The sequence below is a fragment of the Rhea pennata genome, chromosome 6 (assembly GCF_028389875.1).
Source record: "Rhea pennata isolate bPtePen1 chromosome 6, bPtePen1.pri, whole genome shotgun sequence".
Taxonomy (NCBI): domain Eukaryota; kingdom Metazoa; phylum Chordata; class Aves; order Rheiformes; family Rheidae; genus Rhea; species Rhea pennata.
Genome location: NC_084668.1, coordinates 32,802,854 through 32,819,644, shown reverse-complemented (window position 1 = coordinate 32,819,644; position 16,791 = coordinate 32,802,854). Strand labels below are relative to the sequence as shown.

Sequence of the window (16,791 nt, the reverse complement as noted above, 5' to 3'; positions counted from 1 at the left end):
TATTATAAGATTATTGGTGTGAATGAGTGACATCTACAAGTAATCACTGCTGGATTATATTAAGGATTTATATAAAATATTCAGTGGTGAATACATTTACTACATGAATAGAAACTGCACAAAACTTAGTCCTGGCATAAAAAGGTAAAATCCACTGAGGTCAATGGATTTGCTTTATTAAAGCATAGCTCTAAATTTGACTAAAAATATACAGTCTTTAAAAATATTTTACTTTGCGATCATCACTGATGATGTGTACTAAGGACTGTTTCTCTCTGAGGCCATCTTGCTTTGTTTATTTATTATTGTACAGAACTTGATCTTGAATAATTGATGTAGAATGCAGTTGCACATTATTGGTGTAAAATTTCAGAGCAATACACACAGAAGAAAATGTCATTCCCTTCCTGAAAGATCTCTATTGCCTATGTCAAAAGCTTTTTGTCTGCCTTCAGGGAATGTGCATATGTGATAATATCCACTTTGAAAAAAGTGGGAATTGTGTGATAAAACTGATCATGAGGACCTGGACTTCACATGAATTGGCTTTTTCAGAGTTTTTTTTTTTTTTTTTTTTTTTTTTTTTTTTTTATCTGTATGGCTTTTTGGATTCTCAGGATTCAAAAATAATATATTTTTAGATGCATATATTCTTGCTCATTTTTAGATTTTATATTACTTCAGAAAATTTTAAGATTTCTGTCAATAGCTAGGTGGAATGTTTGTTGTTCGATTGTCAAGTAAAAAAACTAAATACACAGTTGAGAAATCTGTTCTACAGTTAAACTGAAAAAGTTTTAAGGCGTTAATTCAGCAACATGAACAAATTTGGCAAGTGAGATGTGTGCTTTGAAAGTTTTGCTGAATCAAGGCTCATATCTGAAGTTTTTATGCACTGCCTGTTTTTTCTAATCTTCTGTAGTCTTTAACTTTTCAAATTGAAAACACTTTGAAATAGTCTCTCTCTTTATATCCGACAATACAATGGGACAAAATCTCAAAGGGTTGTTACGTTATTTGTAAATAAGAAATGAGAAGAATAGTTTGTTATGTGTAGAAATGTAAATAGAACCTGCACAGAGTGTCTTTACTACTTTTTATAATTATTAATGTAGGGATGTGAAATTAAAACAGATTATGGACCACTACTGCACACGCTGGCTGAGTTTGGATGGCTTCTGACCTGTGTCCTGCCTACACCTATTGTACGACATGACAGGTACCCAAGCAGCAGAATATAGCATTTTTGCATATGCTCTACGTTATACATCTCGGAGAATTACCAAGTGACTGTTTTTGTACTGAAATGTAAAAGGAAAAATGTTAATAACGTTAGCTGCATATAAAACTTGAGGCGTAATTAGGTTTATGCTGGAGGGGGTTTTATGACATATTGATTTAGGACAATTGACTTCAGTGAGTTTCAAACTAGACCAGTGATTCTCAATTTAATATACGTTGTGTATATCCAAACATGAGAAATATTTAATCTAGGAGACTTCTTAGCACAGTTAGAATCCCCAGTAATGGGCTAGCAGTGGGATTACTCGTATGCTTCAAATTTAAACAAATGTTGAAATGTTTCACTAAAGTACCTTGGTGAGTGATTGTTTTAAGACTATGGGAAAAAACAATGTTGTCACAAGACAGTCATGCACTACTTACTGCAAGTGAGGGAGGAGAATGTGCTAATCCAGCAAGTTATTGAGCTGTTTCTTCTTTAATGTAGACGTTATGTTTCATCTTAAATACAGTAGCAAACTATTGGATTTCAGTTCTATTATTTTCTCATTGTGATATTCCTTTAGATGTCTGTGGGAGATCCATGTATATAGGAAGAGCTGATTTTAACAGGCCTAAATCCCATATAATGTTCCAAACTTTCACTTTATTTATTGGAAAAGAAAAAAAGCACCATGCTTTTCTTTACAGTACCAATTTAAGAAAGCACAAATGCATCGCTAGATTAAGTTTACACAGTTTTTTAAATTCTGCTCCCATCAGATTAAGATTGCCAAAATTTAAAAGCAAACAAGTGTACTGAGGCATGACTTAGGCCTCATTAAAGACAAAGAAAAGACACTGAGTGACTTTAGTAGTGTTTGGATCCAGACCTCACTGTATTAAATCAAGATAGCATAAAAAGGATGTGAATGGAAGGTTCCAAGAGAAGTGCTTTGGGGAAAATGGAGTTTTGTTCAAGTGAGTTGACATAATTAAATCAACTCATCCATGTGAGAAAGTGGTATTTCTGGTCAGGAAATAGATTTGGGGGGTTGATTCTGTATTTTATTGGGGGGGAAGGGAAGGAAGGAAGGGATGTTATAATTGATTTTTAAATGGTTGGTTAAAAATCAAAGATAAGAGAAACTGTAGTATCTGCTATTTGAGGGGTCTCTGTTTATTTTGATCTGAAGTTTATGGAATTCTGAACTTACACTTTGTAAAGCCCCTACCTCAGAGAATCAGTTCTTACAACATGAAACAGAGTAGTTATCCTTGAATTAATTTCTTCAAGCAAATGTCTTTGTCTAAGTGTATTAGTTTTGACATGGTGACTTGTAAGGAGATGTGAACTGCTAAGCTTGGTAGTTACCATAAACAACTAGTTTCCGTAAACAATTTTTTGGACAAATCCTAGAGCTTGAGAACAGGCCTTATGGATCCAGATCTGCTTCTTGGAAGGATGTAAGTGGACAATGGGAAGAAAAAAGTTTTCGGTAGCCTGCCTGCACTGAGGTCATAGGATGAGGGAGAGGTTTCATCCTTGAAACTCTTCCATCCTCTAAACACTGCAATGGTATCCATCCCCGTAGGGTTTGGAGAACCAGGGCAAGATTGTCCTGGGCAGCCACTTTGTGAGTATTGGGCTCTGCATGCAACAGGCAGTCTGATGCTCTCTTGTATGTCTCAGACTAGCAGAGCAAAAGCAGGGCATTTAGATGGTAAGTGCTGTAGGGAAAAAAGGAGGGCAGAAAAAGTGCTGCCGGAGGTGCTAGTGGTTCATTAGACAGGACTTGTTTCTTGAGCTGCTAAGAAGGCTTAAGGCATGGCATGAAGTTGCACTTAGTGTCTGAAGTATTGTTGCTTCCTAAATAAAACATGAAATGAGCAGCCAGTTACTAGCTGTGATCATGTAAGAGGGAATTGTATCTTGGCCACATATGAAGTTGGATTAGTTTTGTAGCAATGCTAAAATAATTCAGATGAATATAAAGCATTTGTTTTCTGACCTAAATGGTTGGGTGGGTTTTTGTGTATGTTGTCTAATAACTGTTGTCTTAGAATAGCTTGTGAGATACCTTTAGAAGAAGCATAAATCACATGTTGTGTGTATGTCTGTAGTATATCCAGCATATATATCTAATCAGATTTCTTAAAAAAAAAGAAAAAAAAGAAGAAGAAGAAGAAAAGAAAAGAAAAAAAGAAAGTCCATGAACAAGGGAGTACTAAGAAGTCCTAAAAAACTCTGAAGAAGAATGTGATTCTGTACTGGCAGTCTGAGTAGTGATTGATTAAAATACTATTTTTGGCATTGATGTTGATATTTAAAGAAGAGAAGAAATTCTTGGGTGGTTGCTATGTGTCTGATATGAAAGATGCTATTACTGTGGTGGTAGATGATGCTAAGAATGCAAGTTAAATGTCTGAATAAAGGAGGGCATTTTATGCTGCCTAACAGCTGTTCTTTCCCAGACTTTGAACTGTGACCTCAAAACCCAGACTGAATATTAACAGGCTTCAGAAACACTGTCCAATAGACCATGCTACCCAAAACACTCACAATTAATGTTTTGTTCTGTCAGTAATGAACAGCATTTTGGGAAGCTCTGGCAAATCCATTTTTTTCATATTTATTTAAAAAATAATTTGTACAATATACATAATGAAAATTCTATTTAAGAATCAGAAATTTTAGCAGGATAGCCTGCTCATCATTTTTATTCTCCTTTATATTTTCCCTTTTTTTCTGTTTTACTCTTCTGCTAATTTACTGCAGAACTTTCCCTAATCTGAGATCTTCTAAGATCTGTTCCTAGCCACTTTGCTCACTGCTTACTGCAGACAAAAAATGTGACTCTCCAATGACATTACATTTTTTAAAACAATCATATGACCTGGAATAGCTAACAGGTTCTGGAGTGTGACAGAATTATCATGCATTCAGTGTTCCTTTTTTTTCTTCTTTTTTTAACCACATTACAATTTGAAAGAGAGTTTAAAAAATGCTATGCTCTAAAGCCTATTCCTGTGTGATTTTTTTGTTGCTGTTTAAAGTTTTTTGTCTTTTTTATAGCTATTCCTCTCCAAAAAATAAAATGCCTTATAGCATGGAGTGTCAAGCCACATGATAAGTGAGTGTCGTAGAGCAGTGTCTCGTTTCAGGTATAGGCAGCAGTCTCTAGACCTGTTTTGTCCCTTAACTCCGACCTCATAGGCTAAATCACATCAGATAAAGAACATTTCTTTAAAAAACATTATCCTTACATTTACGAATAGAGCGATAGTAGATATCATCCTCTTCAGACATTGCTTTTTTTTGTGCAATCTTGTTTGAAAAATAAGCATTTGTGGATTTTGGGGGTTTTCAGTCAGCACACTGTAAAACCTACTTAAGTTTCCTTTACTTAATTTCCCTGTCTTCTCCTGTCAGTTATTGTATTTTTCCAAGAGTAAAAGAAAACAGAGTATTGAGAAATGTGCAAAAATTGCTGTATCCATCTATATCTTGGATACTTAAATTTTCATCAGCAGTCGTTAAAGAATGTGTTCCAAGAGCATTTGAGACCAAAAAAAAAAGTACAAGATGAACCCACCATAATTTTGAGTATATAGTAAATGATCTAAGGAGCTGTATGCACTATAGACTGCTTTAACTTACTAGGTAAATATTTTCAAGACAAGAATTTATTTGACAGATGTATTTGACAAGGATTATGCCAAATTCAGAAGGTTTATAGCTAGGATAACATCAGTTGTCATGTTAGGAGTTAAATCTGGTGATGGAAAAATAACACATTAGGAAATACTTTGCTAGTAATTTAGTGCCCTTGCAGTTATTAACATATACCATAAGTTTCTAGAATTTAAGACACGTTTGTGGTCTAAAATTAGAATTCTTTCTAAGTTTCAGTTTTTCGTGGATCACGTGACTTACTCTCCAAAGCTCATTACTGAAAATCTAAATACTGTGCAATTCCAGAACACTACAAACACTATTTTGAGAAATACAAACTGATTTGGTAAAAGAACTTGCTATCTTACTGCTTTTCTTCATTTCTCAGGAATTTTGCCTGACCTTAAGTGCTTCAAATGCAGAATATTTTTGCATAAAAAACAGGCTTATAGAAATCAGAGCCATTGGCAGTCATAGTTGGCAACTGTTTTTAAGGACTTACTATACACATCTTCATACAAGGGCAAATTTAATGCCCATACAGCATAAGCAGACAAACAAATTACTGATGCTTTTAACAAAAGAATCTCTACTGCCCTTCATCCCTCTTAAGAGAGGAGCCAGGAAAAAGGCTTCAGCAGCCTTATTTTGCAGTGACCTTTGTTTCCTCTCACTGATTACTGTAGTCCCTGAAAACAGGTAGGACAGGCTGTCTACAAGCACCAGAAAGCAAGCAAATGAAGTGCAAAAATACTGACTTTGTGGTTATTAGTTTATCATAACAAACTGCTTAATCTAAGTTTTCAAAATGCCCTGACTTTGAGAGGCAAAGAGCAAATGTGGAGCATGAGGGAAGCGATAGAGTGCTTTATTCTAAGCATTTTTCTAATTTAAATTCAGTGGAAATCCCACTGTCGTTCAGTTCTTTGTGAATTAAGCTCATAGCTATTTTGTCGTGTGCAGCATTTTAATAAGGTTAGACTTAGAAAATTGTTAATTTACTTATTGTCTGCTCACCATCGTGTCATTTCTCTGTTCTAGCAGAATTTGTACGAGATGAAGCTTAATGTTTGGTTTTTTTTTTTCTCTCTCTGTTGGAATGCAGACACTGTTACAAAATAAGGCAAAGGCCCTTCCCTGTGCCCGAAACTCTGGCTTAAAAGGAGAAGTTTCACAGTTGGTACTATGGTGTGCAAGTGGAGGGTGGCAGTGGGCTTGGGCTTAACCAAGAGGAATAAAATTGCAAGGTTACTGATTTCCATGTCATCGGATAAAACTGTAATCATATGGATGGAGATAGCCGTAGCCAAATGACTTCGTTCCCCTGCCTGCCTGCTGTCCCCTCGCAGGCTGCAGTTCAAGGTAGTTCTCTTTTCTCGTCCGGGGAAGATGAGCAGCCGTGACCGGAGTTAGCTGGAGTGAAAGGGGTCTGTGAGGGGCCGCGCTGTCGCTGCTGAGGACGCTGGGGACAGCGCTGGTCTGCGCGCTGCCTGGGAGCCTGCTCGCGGGAGCTCCAGTGGCTCCGTTACCCACTTCTTCCTGATCTCACGGGAGCGGCTTTCGTCCCTGGTTTTTCTTGGAGCAACTTCCTACCATTTGATTTCAGTTCGTTCCCTCTGTCCTGACCCCAGCATGAAATGTGAATTAGTTACCTCAGCTTTATACGTGTGGTTGTTAAGACTGGCATACCCACACTGAATTGTGATCGTATGTTATTTTAGTAATTCTTTCTGTAATGTTATGCATAATAATGCTGTTTTAATCATTGCTAGACTATGCAAAATCATAGATACTTGAAATGAACTCACACATAATAATCACTATGTGTTTAAGTAGCTGTAATTGTTGTTTCTATTTTGCCACTTTTCTTTAGTTTATTCTTAAATCTATAGTTATTTTTCTGCCCTAGTGTTTCAGTGTCTTTTTTTTTCCCCTAATGTGCATAAAGATCTCATTGAATACTGCCCTGAAATAGAGTAGGGGGAGAAGAAGAGTTTATCAAAACTCACTGTTTTATACTCGTGTTAAGTAACTCCAACTCATATTTAAGTAATAGAAATTCTTGTTATATACCTGTTTTCATGTGCAGCACCTTAATCTAGCTCTATGCTTCTACTTTTTTCCAAGTGATTATAGAGCTGTTTAGGAATTAACATAGCAGTAAATGACTGGTTTCTATACTAAATAGTGGATTTTTAGACAATGGCTATGATTGAGTGCAAAAATTTTTAGTAGGAGAATCTTGGGATTTTCTAGTCAGGAGTGCAAAAGTTAGGAAAAACCTGTTTGTATTAATACCTTCAATTCCTTTTTCCTCCTGTGAGGAACAGGTTATCAGCCCTCCGGTCTCTTCCCGGCGGCTGAGCCTGTGGAGGTGATGAGGTGGGCGATCCGTGGCGCTGGATCGCAAAGCAGCTTGCCGGGCAGCCGCGCTTAGGAAGCCGCGTTCGGTTCCAGGTCTAGGGGTTCCCTTCGGCTAACACGACTGCTGTCTCCATCCGGGCTGCTCTGGCTCTTTAACATGCCCTATCTGATCCCAGAGTGGGAGCATTAAAAGTACAGGTATCCCTGTCCTGTCAGTTCCCACGCCACAGGGATTGCCACCAGCAGAGGGGAGGAACTGGGTAGAAAGCTCAGCTTCTCTCTTGCAGCCTGGCTCAGGGGCCTGCCTAGTTCTTTTGTGGAAATAAAACAAGATGTCAAACCCAAATCTTTTATAATTGACAATGTTAAAGGGTGTCGTAAGATAAAGCCTGGGGTGAAAAGAGTTCATTAACCTTACCTGCAGTACTGCAGGAATAGAGACAGTGCGTGCTCTATATACTATAATCTATACTCTTCTGACTCGTACAGTGTAAGTATCTTTGTGTACACATAATTTGCAGTTGACTGTGAAAGGTATAAGCATGTTACAGCGAATGCTACTGCCTTTAAAGTATTCAAAAATACGCTTTAAATTGCAGTGAAGGAAATCTGGCCACAAAGCAAGTTGTTTTTCTTCAGAGACCTGTAATGTGGAATTCAGCTATCCAGACACCAGAGGTGAGTAATATGTTGATGATATTGGTATAAGCAAATTAGTACTGCACCTAATGGTTGTGTACAGAAACAACATAAGCTTCAAAATTAATGAAAAAGAATGTCAAAAAGGGGTTTCACATGAGAAAATGAAGTCAAGTTTGCAGAGGGTTTTTGCGGCTGAACTGAAGGTTTCTTTTCTTGACAGATTTGCAACTTTTCTTAATTTTTTTTCTCAGCTACATAGCTTTTGCCATACTTACTTGAGAACAAAAGCACAAGCATGATAAAACCTATTAATCAAAATATTTTGTTTTAAGAAATGACTGACTCTGCAGTGGATGTGATTGGCTATGCTATAAGTATTTCTTTGGAGGTCTTCAGTAAAGTCTTAAATGTATTGATTCAAATCCTGCATCTGTTCCATATGAGGAAAAAAACACTTTATTTTGACCTCCAGAATGTCTGTTTTCATTGCTGTACTGGAATAAAAGCTCAAGCTGCACCAGTAATACTGGAGGTTAACAGGTGAATAAATGTTAGTTGTTGCTACATGGAAATGTGTGTGACAAAAATACAGAACTTAAAATAATACCTGCAGTTGTTGGACCTCAACAGCTCCTTATTGCTTTTGAGTAAATCTCCCATAGCAGTGTTTGTGTAAAGGTACTTTGAGGATTAAGCAACTGCTAATCACAACATCCTGCTCAGAGTCAAGGTCACAGTAGCACCTGTGTACATGCTACAGTAAATAACTGTTGCTGTGGCCAGGGAAGGTGAACTTTTCTTTGCTGAATCTTTCTACATCCCATGATGGAATTTTCCTTTAATTATTTCTGTTTTTCAGTGGCAGTTCAGCCCTTCTGTAATCAAGATTCTTCTTCTATGATAGTCTTTTAAGAAGCTATGAAAACCAGGGGCATTTTCACTTGTATCCAGCATCAGATTAATAACTTTACAAATTTGTCATTTGTGATGTTATAGTGTTACAAAGCAACAATACCTCTCCTCTTCCCTTTCTCCATCTGTATGTTTTGCAGTCATTCTTTTACTTTGTTTTACTGGAAAACCCTTGACTTAAGCATTAATATATTGGAAGTCTGTAAACAAGAAAGCTGATTTGTAGCTGCTTGCATCAGAATTACTGTGTTTAAAATCTGAACAAACTTAGTATCTAGATGTGCCCTTTCAAGTACCAGAAAATGTTTTATTTCTCTAGCAGGAAATCTTAGAGCACTGAGGTCATTTTATCATGGGATAAATAGGTAGTTCAGGCTGGAGGTGAAATGTTTACAGAGTAACATTTTCTTTCAGTTTTTCCAATTATGTCAGCTTTTTCCCTGAATTTTAATCTTTTTACTTCACTGCTTTTTTAACAAAATAAAGTAAACCTCTGAGTTTACAAACAGCATATGCCTTTATTAAAATTTAAATTCATAGATTTCTTACTAATACCTAACTGGTATAGTATGTCATGCTAGCTTTGCATAGAATGGCTAGATTTCAGGTATAAAATAAGCTACTGAAATCTGAAAGCATTTTTTATTACTAAGTTTTACCCTACAAATGTTAATCAATAGGCTTATTTAAAATGATCCCTGAACAGTCTGACAACAGAGCTGTGCAGTTTTAACAAAACTTTACAAACATTTTCTTCTAGAAAAAACATGTAATTCTTTTGATCCTATAGTGTAGAGCATGACATTTAATTTGTACTGTATTTCTTTTCACTGAAGCTTAAATTACATTAAAGCTATTCAAAAAATCTTCATGTCCATAATTTAGGACATTCTTGAAACAGAGAAATACTTAAATATTTGAAACATTATAACTTCCAGATAAAAACTTGCATCACAGTTTGTCTATTTAGGTGTATCCTTAATGTGTTTGCAGCGCAGATACCTCAAGAAGAGGGAAACCTGCAAGTGAGTTGAAAGATGAAACCTACAGACTCTTTCATTAACATGAATAAAGTAAACAAACATGAATTAAGTAAACAAACAGCCTCATATAGTCATCCTCAAACTTAACTATCTGACCCTCAAAAATAACCCTTTTTTTTTTTTCCAGAAAAAAGGTTCCTTCATTTTCTGAGTTATTTTTTGGAACCTCTCAAGCACTTTCAAGTGTATTTTCAATCGTTTGAACTGAAGTCTTAAGAAACATATTTGTATTTCTTTTTAAAAAGCAGTCAAGATTATGAAGTAACAACATAATTCAGTAGCATATGCTATAATAAAAAATAGTAACTTTGCATTTTATGCTGAAATATATTAGATTTCAGATAATTTAAAATTAACAAAATGAGAAACTGGAAGCACAGGGAATATTAGTACTTTAAAGCGTGTGCTATTTTCCTCCTCCTCCTCCTGTGAGGAAACCAGAACGTGAAGACTTGAGTGCAGATCTGCTGGGGGCTTACGGAGCTGCAGCCTTCTCCCAAGTGCTGCCTGCTGAAGCTCAGGACATGAAATACGTGGAGGTTCCTGCCCCCCAACACGCGCCCATCACCCTCCAGCCCCGGCCATAGGGCAGCTGGGTCTGGCCCTGGCCACAGCTTTGCCCTGCAGGTGCTTCCAGCTGTTGGACCTCTTTGGTTTCTGGCCTGGAAAATGGCAATACTAGATACTTTTTTTTTTACTACTTATGTTGAATTAGAGTTCCTGGTTCTTAAGGAACTTTTACTTCAGTGAGAATCAAGGGAAATCCCTTAATATTTGTTCTCTGATTTCCCCCAGGCTCTCATTTCTGAGGAGAGTATATTTTATGTCCTCAAAGCTCTTCCCTGCCTTCGTATATTTTCATGAGATGGTATGCTATCGTCTGGCTTAGGATTTATGTAATTGTTCAAAAGCCTCTTGGATTAGAAGGGCTGTATTATCTTACTGGGTTTTCCATTTATCTCATTTGTACCATCAGTTTGCTAAGAAAATGGTTCAAAGGAGGAGGGAATTCTGAGGCAGAACCACGCACGTGCTTGAGGATTATTTTATTGTATTTCCTTTCTTTTGAGCAAGCTTTTCTATCCTCTTTCTTTGGCATCCAGGCAAAGCTTATTTCCTTCTGTTTCTCCTGAGGCAACACTATTTCCCCTCAGTCCAGTTTCCCAATGTCTCTTGTAACAGCTTCCCTTAAATACGTTTCCTTTAGCCAAAAGGGCCATTGTTTTTACTGATTCAGAAGGGCTTGGGAAAAACCTTGCAAATGTATAGAAGGGAGGCAGAACTTGCCAAAGTATGGTACAAAGTTGTTTTTGTTAGTCTATTTTTTCTTTCAAGTGTTTGCCTGTACGCGAATGCTGCTTGGGCACTCGGGATCCGAGGATACGCAGGGGGAGCCCCACGGGGTTTGGCTCGGTGTGTGCCGTGAGGTCTCTCTCTCCCATTCCCCCTCCATCAGGCTCGGCCGTAGCTGTGCCGGCCTGCCGGCAGCACGGGGTGGGGGACGCCGGCTCCACCAGCGTGTCCCTCATGGTCGCTGCAGCTTGCAGCGTTCCTGCAAACGGCCCGTCAGCCGTGGTTATCCAGCAGCACCGTTTCCTGGGGGGCTTCCTCTTAGGCCAGGTGCCTCGGAGGAGCCTTAGCTTCGCCTAGCAGGTCCGTCATTTGCACGAATCACAGTCTGTTCGCATCACTCGTTGACGTCAGTAGCCATCGCTTCGGCAAGAAGTGTGTCAGGTGGTCTCAGCACTAACATCGGGTTGTGTTTATCCTGAGGTCTTTCTGTGCAGGGTCTCTTTAGACCCCTCTAAAATTTCTGCTCAAGAGAGCCACTGACTCCCGTCTGCACAGATCCAGCACATGGATGGGTCTTCCCAGCATAAGCAACTCTGGAGAAACTTGCAGGTCATCCGCAACACTATGTAAAGAGAGCTCATTTTCAGAGGGGGTCTCTGAAGGCCTTTCTGGCCACAGTTGGAAAGATGTGAGAGCATAGCTAAGTCTCACCACAGGACAGATCACTTGAGAAATGCAGCTGACCTCTGAAGTAGCCAGATTACACGCTTACCGGAGCTCAGGCCGTGCCAGTTCTATTCATTTTATTCATAGAGTTTAATTCATGTCTTAATCACAAATCCCGCTCTTGTTGAAGCTCCTAGACAGGACTGTGTCTGGGGAGGCCATTCGCACCCGCTGATCGCTTGGACTTTCGGTGCAGGTTGCAGACGAACGAGGCACGTTGTACACTGTGGCACACGCGTGTGATAGTGCCTCAGAGGAGAGGGAGCGTGTGCAGTGCATGCGGTCATGGCTGGAGGTGGGCGCGCTGCATCGCCCCGGTGCACGCCACTGCCCTGCGCTCCCGGGGGCCGGGAGCAGCGGGAGCTGTGCCACCATAGGGCAGAGAGGTCAGTCAGGGCTGCTAGACGTGTGTATCCCACAGAAATAAGGCCACCTTCAAACAGCTGATTCTAGCGTGGGTTAATACTCCTAAATCATTCTAGATCTGCCAACTAATACATAAGTACTGAGAGTTGCTGAAGTAATTGCGTTTTCTTAGCATTTGTGTATGCGTTCTTGTATCTTGACTGTCTTGTATCTTCCCTGCCTCTAACTTTATAGAGAACAAGGAGGTATCCATCGTTTTTTTTTTCCTCCAGAGGAGTTCATAGCTTAAACTGGAGAGTGAAGTGCTGCTCTATGTTAAAATGCAGCTAATCTTTGGCTTTTTTTTTCTAAATAAGCTGACAGTTAAACATTCTCTTGCATTTCAGAAGAAATCCTTAAGGCAGGCTATCGGGGAGGAAAAAGGCAAAATCTCTAGCAGAAGTGTTGGATTAGACACAGCTACTTCTCACCCTGTAGAAAGTGGACAACCACCTGATGAATTTCATCTGTCTCCTAAGCAATGTTGGATCAAGGAGGGATCTTCCCAGTATGGAGGCTTTCCAGGATTCAGCAGCAGTGATGGAGTGTTAAGGGAACTAGATGATGGACAATTTGAGCAGGAAGATGGAGTCACTCAGGTCACATGTATGTAATAAAGTAAGTAACTGCATCAGATGGACCTGTACATAATTCACGTGTTTTAAGAAGAAAAAATTTATCATTTTACTTCAGTGCATTGATATAATCCTTTGCCTTTTCCCAGACTCATTTTGTATTTGTGTTCTTTTTTGTGTTAATCCTATTATAGTAATAATACTACTGCAAAATACTTTGGTTTTCTGTCTCTCTTTAATAGTTACATGACTGGGTGCTCTGCTAACTTCTTTGTTAATGCTTTTGACAAGCAAGGAAGCAAATGCTGAAAATCAGGGATAGTTTGTATTCTGTAAGAGAGAATGAAAATGGGCATGTTGAGTATTTTTGAGGTGTTTTTTAAAAGGATGTTGTAAATATTGCTGAAAAAATAGAAATGAACTATCTGGCTGTCCTTAAGTTTTAATGCAACTTCCAGTGTACTTGCCTTGTCTAAATTCAAAAGCCTGTGGAAAAGAAATGTCGGTCCTATGCTAGAGAGTTAATAATTTAAGTAATGCCTTACATAGAGAAAACCTCTGGGAGGTTGTGGGCAAACCCATCCTCTTGTAATTTAATTTCCCTATGCAGGATGTTTCTTGTTCACCCAAGCGAAAAGCTATTCCAGCATATAGCTCATATAATGATGTATTCATAATTTACTCATGAATGGAAATTAAGAACCACTCACCCTCTGAAAGATAACTTGCATCCCATGAAAAAAGTAATTCGAGAAGCTATGTAAGAAGCACTGAGAGCAAGGGACACAAGATATGTATGGGGAAGAAGCAGGCAAATTATATACCAATATGCTAATGTATATAAAAAATATTATCTTAGCTAAATGTATATCACACTGGATAAAGTGTATTCAACTGCATTAAATTCTAGAGAGAATGTTTAGAGGAAATGATGAAACTACTGTGTATCAGTCATCACAGAGGGGAGGAGCTGTTTGTGTTAAGGGAGGTTGACACACAGGTCTGTGGGGAGAGGCATGAATAGGAATTATTTTTATGCTGCTGTCTTGAAATAATACTTTGCAATAACTGCATTTCTGTCTAGGCTGACCTGCCATGGTATCTGGGGAAAAAAGCAGACGCCATAAAGAAATTCAATTTCTTTCAGATCAGTATTGGTGTCTTCACATGAAGTACTGTAACTTAGTTACTGACTGTAAGAAGTTGCTATTAACTCATGGAAATTTCAAGTTTTAATAAAAAAAAAAAGTCAAAAGAAGAGAAGCTGAAAACAAATGCGTGTGCAGAAGATAAAGGTGATTACAAATGAAAATTGTATATTTCAGGAAGTGTTAGAAGCACAGACCATAAATGCACCATTATCAATCACTAATCATGTTATTTAAATGCTTATCACTGTCAAGATAATTGAATTTAAGTTGGTCAGAGTGAGAAGGTAGGGAAGAACTGAACAAACGTATTTACAGCATTTCTCTGAGCATTTGCAGTACTGAGTGCGCATCAGACAGGTATCACAATGTCCCTCCCCTGAGGTGATCCTCCGCTGACTGCCACGGGCGTCTCTCTGCCCCCATCGATAGATGCTGGCACCGAACGCAGTGGGCAAATAAAGGCAGCGACAGGAATAGCAGTAAGGGGCTCGGAAAGAGCACCCCTGCGGTGAGCGGCATACGATTTCACTGACGGCAACGGTGCGCAGCAACAACCCGGGCAGAAGCTGCTGCTTAGAATAAGCAAAAAGTAACTTCTAAGTTATCTTTGCTATAATAACCAAATGCAAGTAGTACACAGCTCGTACTATTTCAGTTCATTTTTGCAGGAAAAAAAGAAACCTTTTACACTTGCATGAAATGGGTTGTCACAGTGGGAGCCTGAAGTAATTTCAGTTTTGGAGTTACTTCCCAGTTTCATTATAAACATTTTGCAGGTTCGTTGTTTGTTTTTCACTGTGGAAGAGCACCTCTAACACTACTGCTTGCAGCAGGCCTTTTCCCAGAATTGCGAAGACAGCCGGGAGCTGGAGACGTCTTCAGCTTTTCCTGTCGCCTTGTTCAGCTCTGGCTGGTTTATGCACTGCTGGAGAGTGCAACTTCCCATTTCTCGCTTGAATTTCTTAGGGAAGCTGCTGGCAGCCTGGCAAAATAGTTCTGCATGTGCCTGCTGTAAGAGCGGCGCCTGTGCCGCGAGGCAGCAGGAGCTGTGGTGCACAGGGCTGAGGGGGACGGGAGCCGCGGGCGAAGCTGCGGCAGTGGGCGCGTTGCGAATTGCACAAGGTCTGTCTCTGGCAGAAAAGCAGGTAACTTTAGCGTATTTGACGTGAGGTAACAGCTGGTCTTGCTGTGCAGCTCCACTTCCCAAAGTATTTTCCCCAGGTTATCAAAAAGTTATTGTCATATTTTGTGCACGTGTGGACGCAGAGACTTGCATATTGGTTTTTACTTTCCGCACAAGTCAAACTTGTGAAAGCAGAAAAAATGATCAAAAAAACTAGGAACTCTGAATGTTCAAAGTTAAAGCTTTTGAAGTAACAAAACATGCTCTAGGTGACCCTGCTGAGCAGGGCGGTTGGACTGGATATCTCCAGAGGCCCCTTCCAACCTGATTCTATGATTCTATGATTCTATATCAGAAAAATTACCTTTTCTAAAAAGATGCGGTATCTCTGCTTAACATAGAGGTATTTTAACTATATATATAACCTGTATATATACAGGTTATAATGCAAAATTCTAAATTAAGAGCAATTAATCTTTCTAGAATACATGTATTGCGTAACAAGAATCATTGTAACTTCTAACATTTTTTCATCATATCAGCTGATGTAAATGCAGAAAATTCAAGTAAAGTGGTATCTACATGCTTTCAAAGAGGGCTTCTCCCCTTACTCTTAATGGGATGGTCACAAGGAAGATCCTGTATTGGAACCGCAGATTGTTTAGAAATTGAGTATGCCATGAATGCCCATAGGCACCTTTTAGGATATCCCCATTTTCAGCAAGACAGGCTTTCCTTCTTCCACTGAATTAAACCCACATTCCTTTTCAGTATGTAGAGGTTTATAGTGCCTGCCTCTTGAATCTTGTAAGGCTTTGAATAAAACTTCCGTGATTTTTTCCCCCCCAATTTTACTAACTCAGTCTATAAATGCTGAATTGCATCTTCTAAACCCGTTTAGAAATTCCTATAGAGTTAAGGATATCTGACTTTTTTTGCACTGTTTATCTCATATGCCATACATAAAGTTGCCCCTGCTGTAGGAACATTAATCCACATTGGCTTCCTAGCTGTCTATTGTCTTTCAGCTCACAGGGCTATTACATTTAAGCTCTGTATGGAAAACAAATAAAATACAGTTCTTCCACCTGGAAAGAAATGGTATCTCACAGAAGATAAGCATGAGAGGGTAGCAAAGCAATACATTCTTCAGCATATATTTTGATACAAGAACTCAAGGGAATGGTGAAAGTGGTGAGTAGCAGGCTTAAAACAAAAGATGCTGCTTTATTCAGTTGACTGTAGAACTCATTGCCACAGAACACTGTATATAAAACTATGTGGATTTAAAAAGTGACCAGATAAATTCCTGAAAGGAAAAAATCCATTTTATTCCCTCAAAAAGTCACTGAATTGAAGTCTGTTGGAGGCTGTAAATGTTGATGTGACAGAGACTGCATGTTTATCCTATTCTTTACGCTTCTTGTAAGCGCCAGTTCTTTGGCACTAGGTTACGCATGAGCGTAATCATTGTGAGTTTATATCTGAAAGAGACTATTCTCCTGCTGCAGAGCTCTTTCTTTCAAAAATCAAAATTAAGTCCCTCTTGCAAAAAAACAAGGAAGCAGAAATATTGGGGGAATAACAGAAATTTCTATTTGAGGGAATAAAATTGATTTCTTCCTTTCGGGAATTTGTTTGGTCACTTGCCCACGTCTCT

At 38.8% G+C, this 16,791-nt stretch overlaps 1 protein-coding gene across 3 annotated transcripts in view; it reads left to right on the top strand.

Annotated features, from left to right (window-relative positions):
- RFTN2 (raftlin family member 2) overlaps window positions 1-14,096 on the top strand; it is a 33,167-nt gene extending 19,071 nt beyond the window's left edge. Inside the window, exons 8-10 of one of the 3 annotated variants that reach the window (XM_062578679.1) lie at window positions 1,116-1,219; window positions 7,861-7,939; window positions 12,633-14,096. In XM_062578679.1, coding sequence (XP_062434663.1) covers window positions 1,116-1,219; window positions 7,861-7,939; window positions 12,633-12,896 — 447 coding nt within the window. In that variant the 3' untranslated portion in view covers window positions 12,897-14,096. Of the gene's footprint in view, window positions 1-1,115; window positions 1,220-7,860; window positions 7,940-12,606 lie in introns of all 3 variants that reach the window. The other 2 variants (XM_062578678.1, XM_062578680.1) reach the window with 2 other exon arrangements.
- The last annotated feature ends 2,695 nt before the right edge of the window (window positions 14,097-16,791 follow it).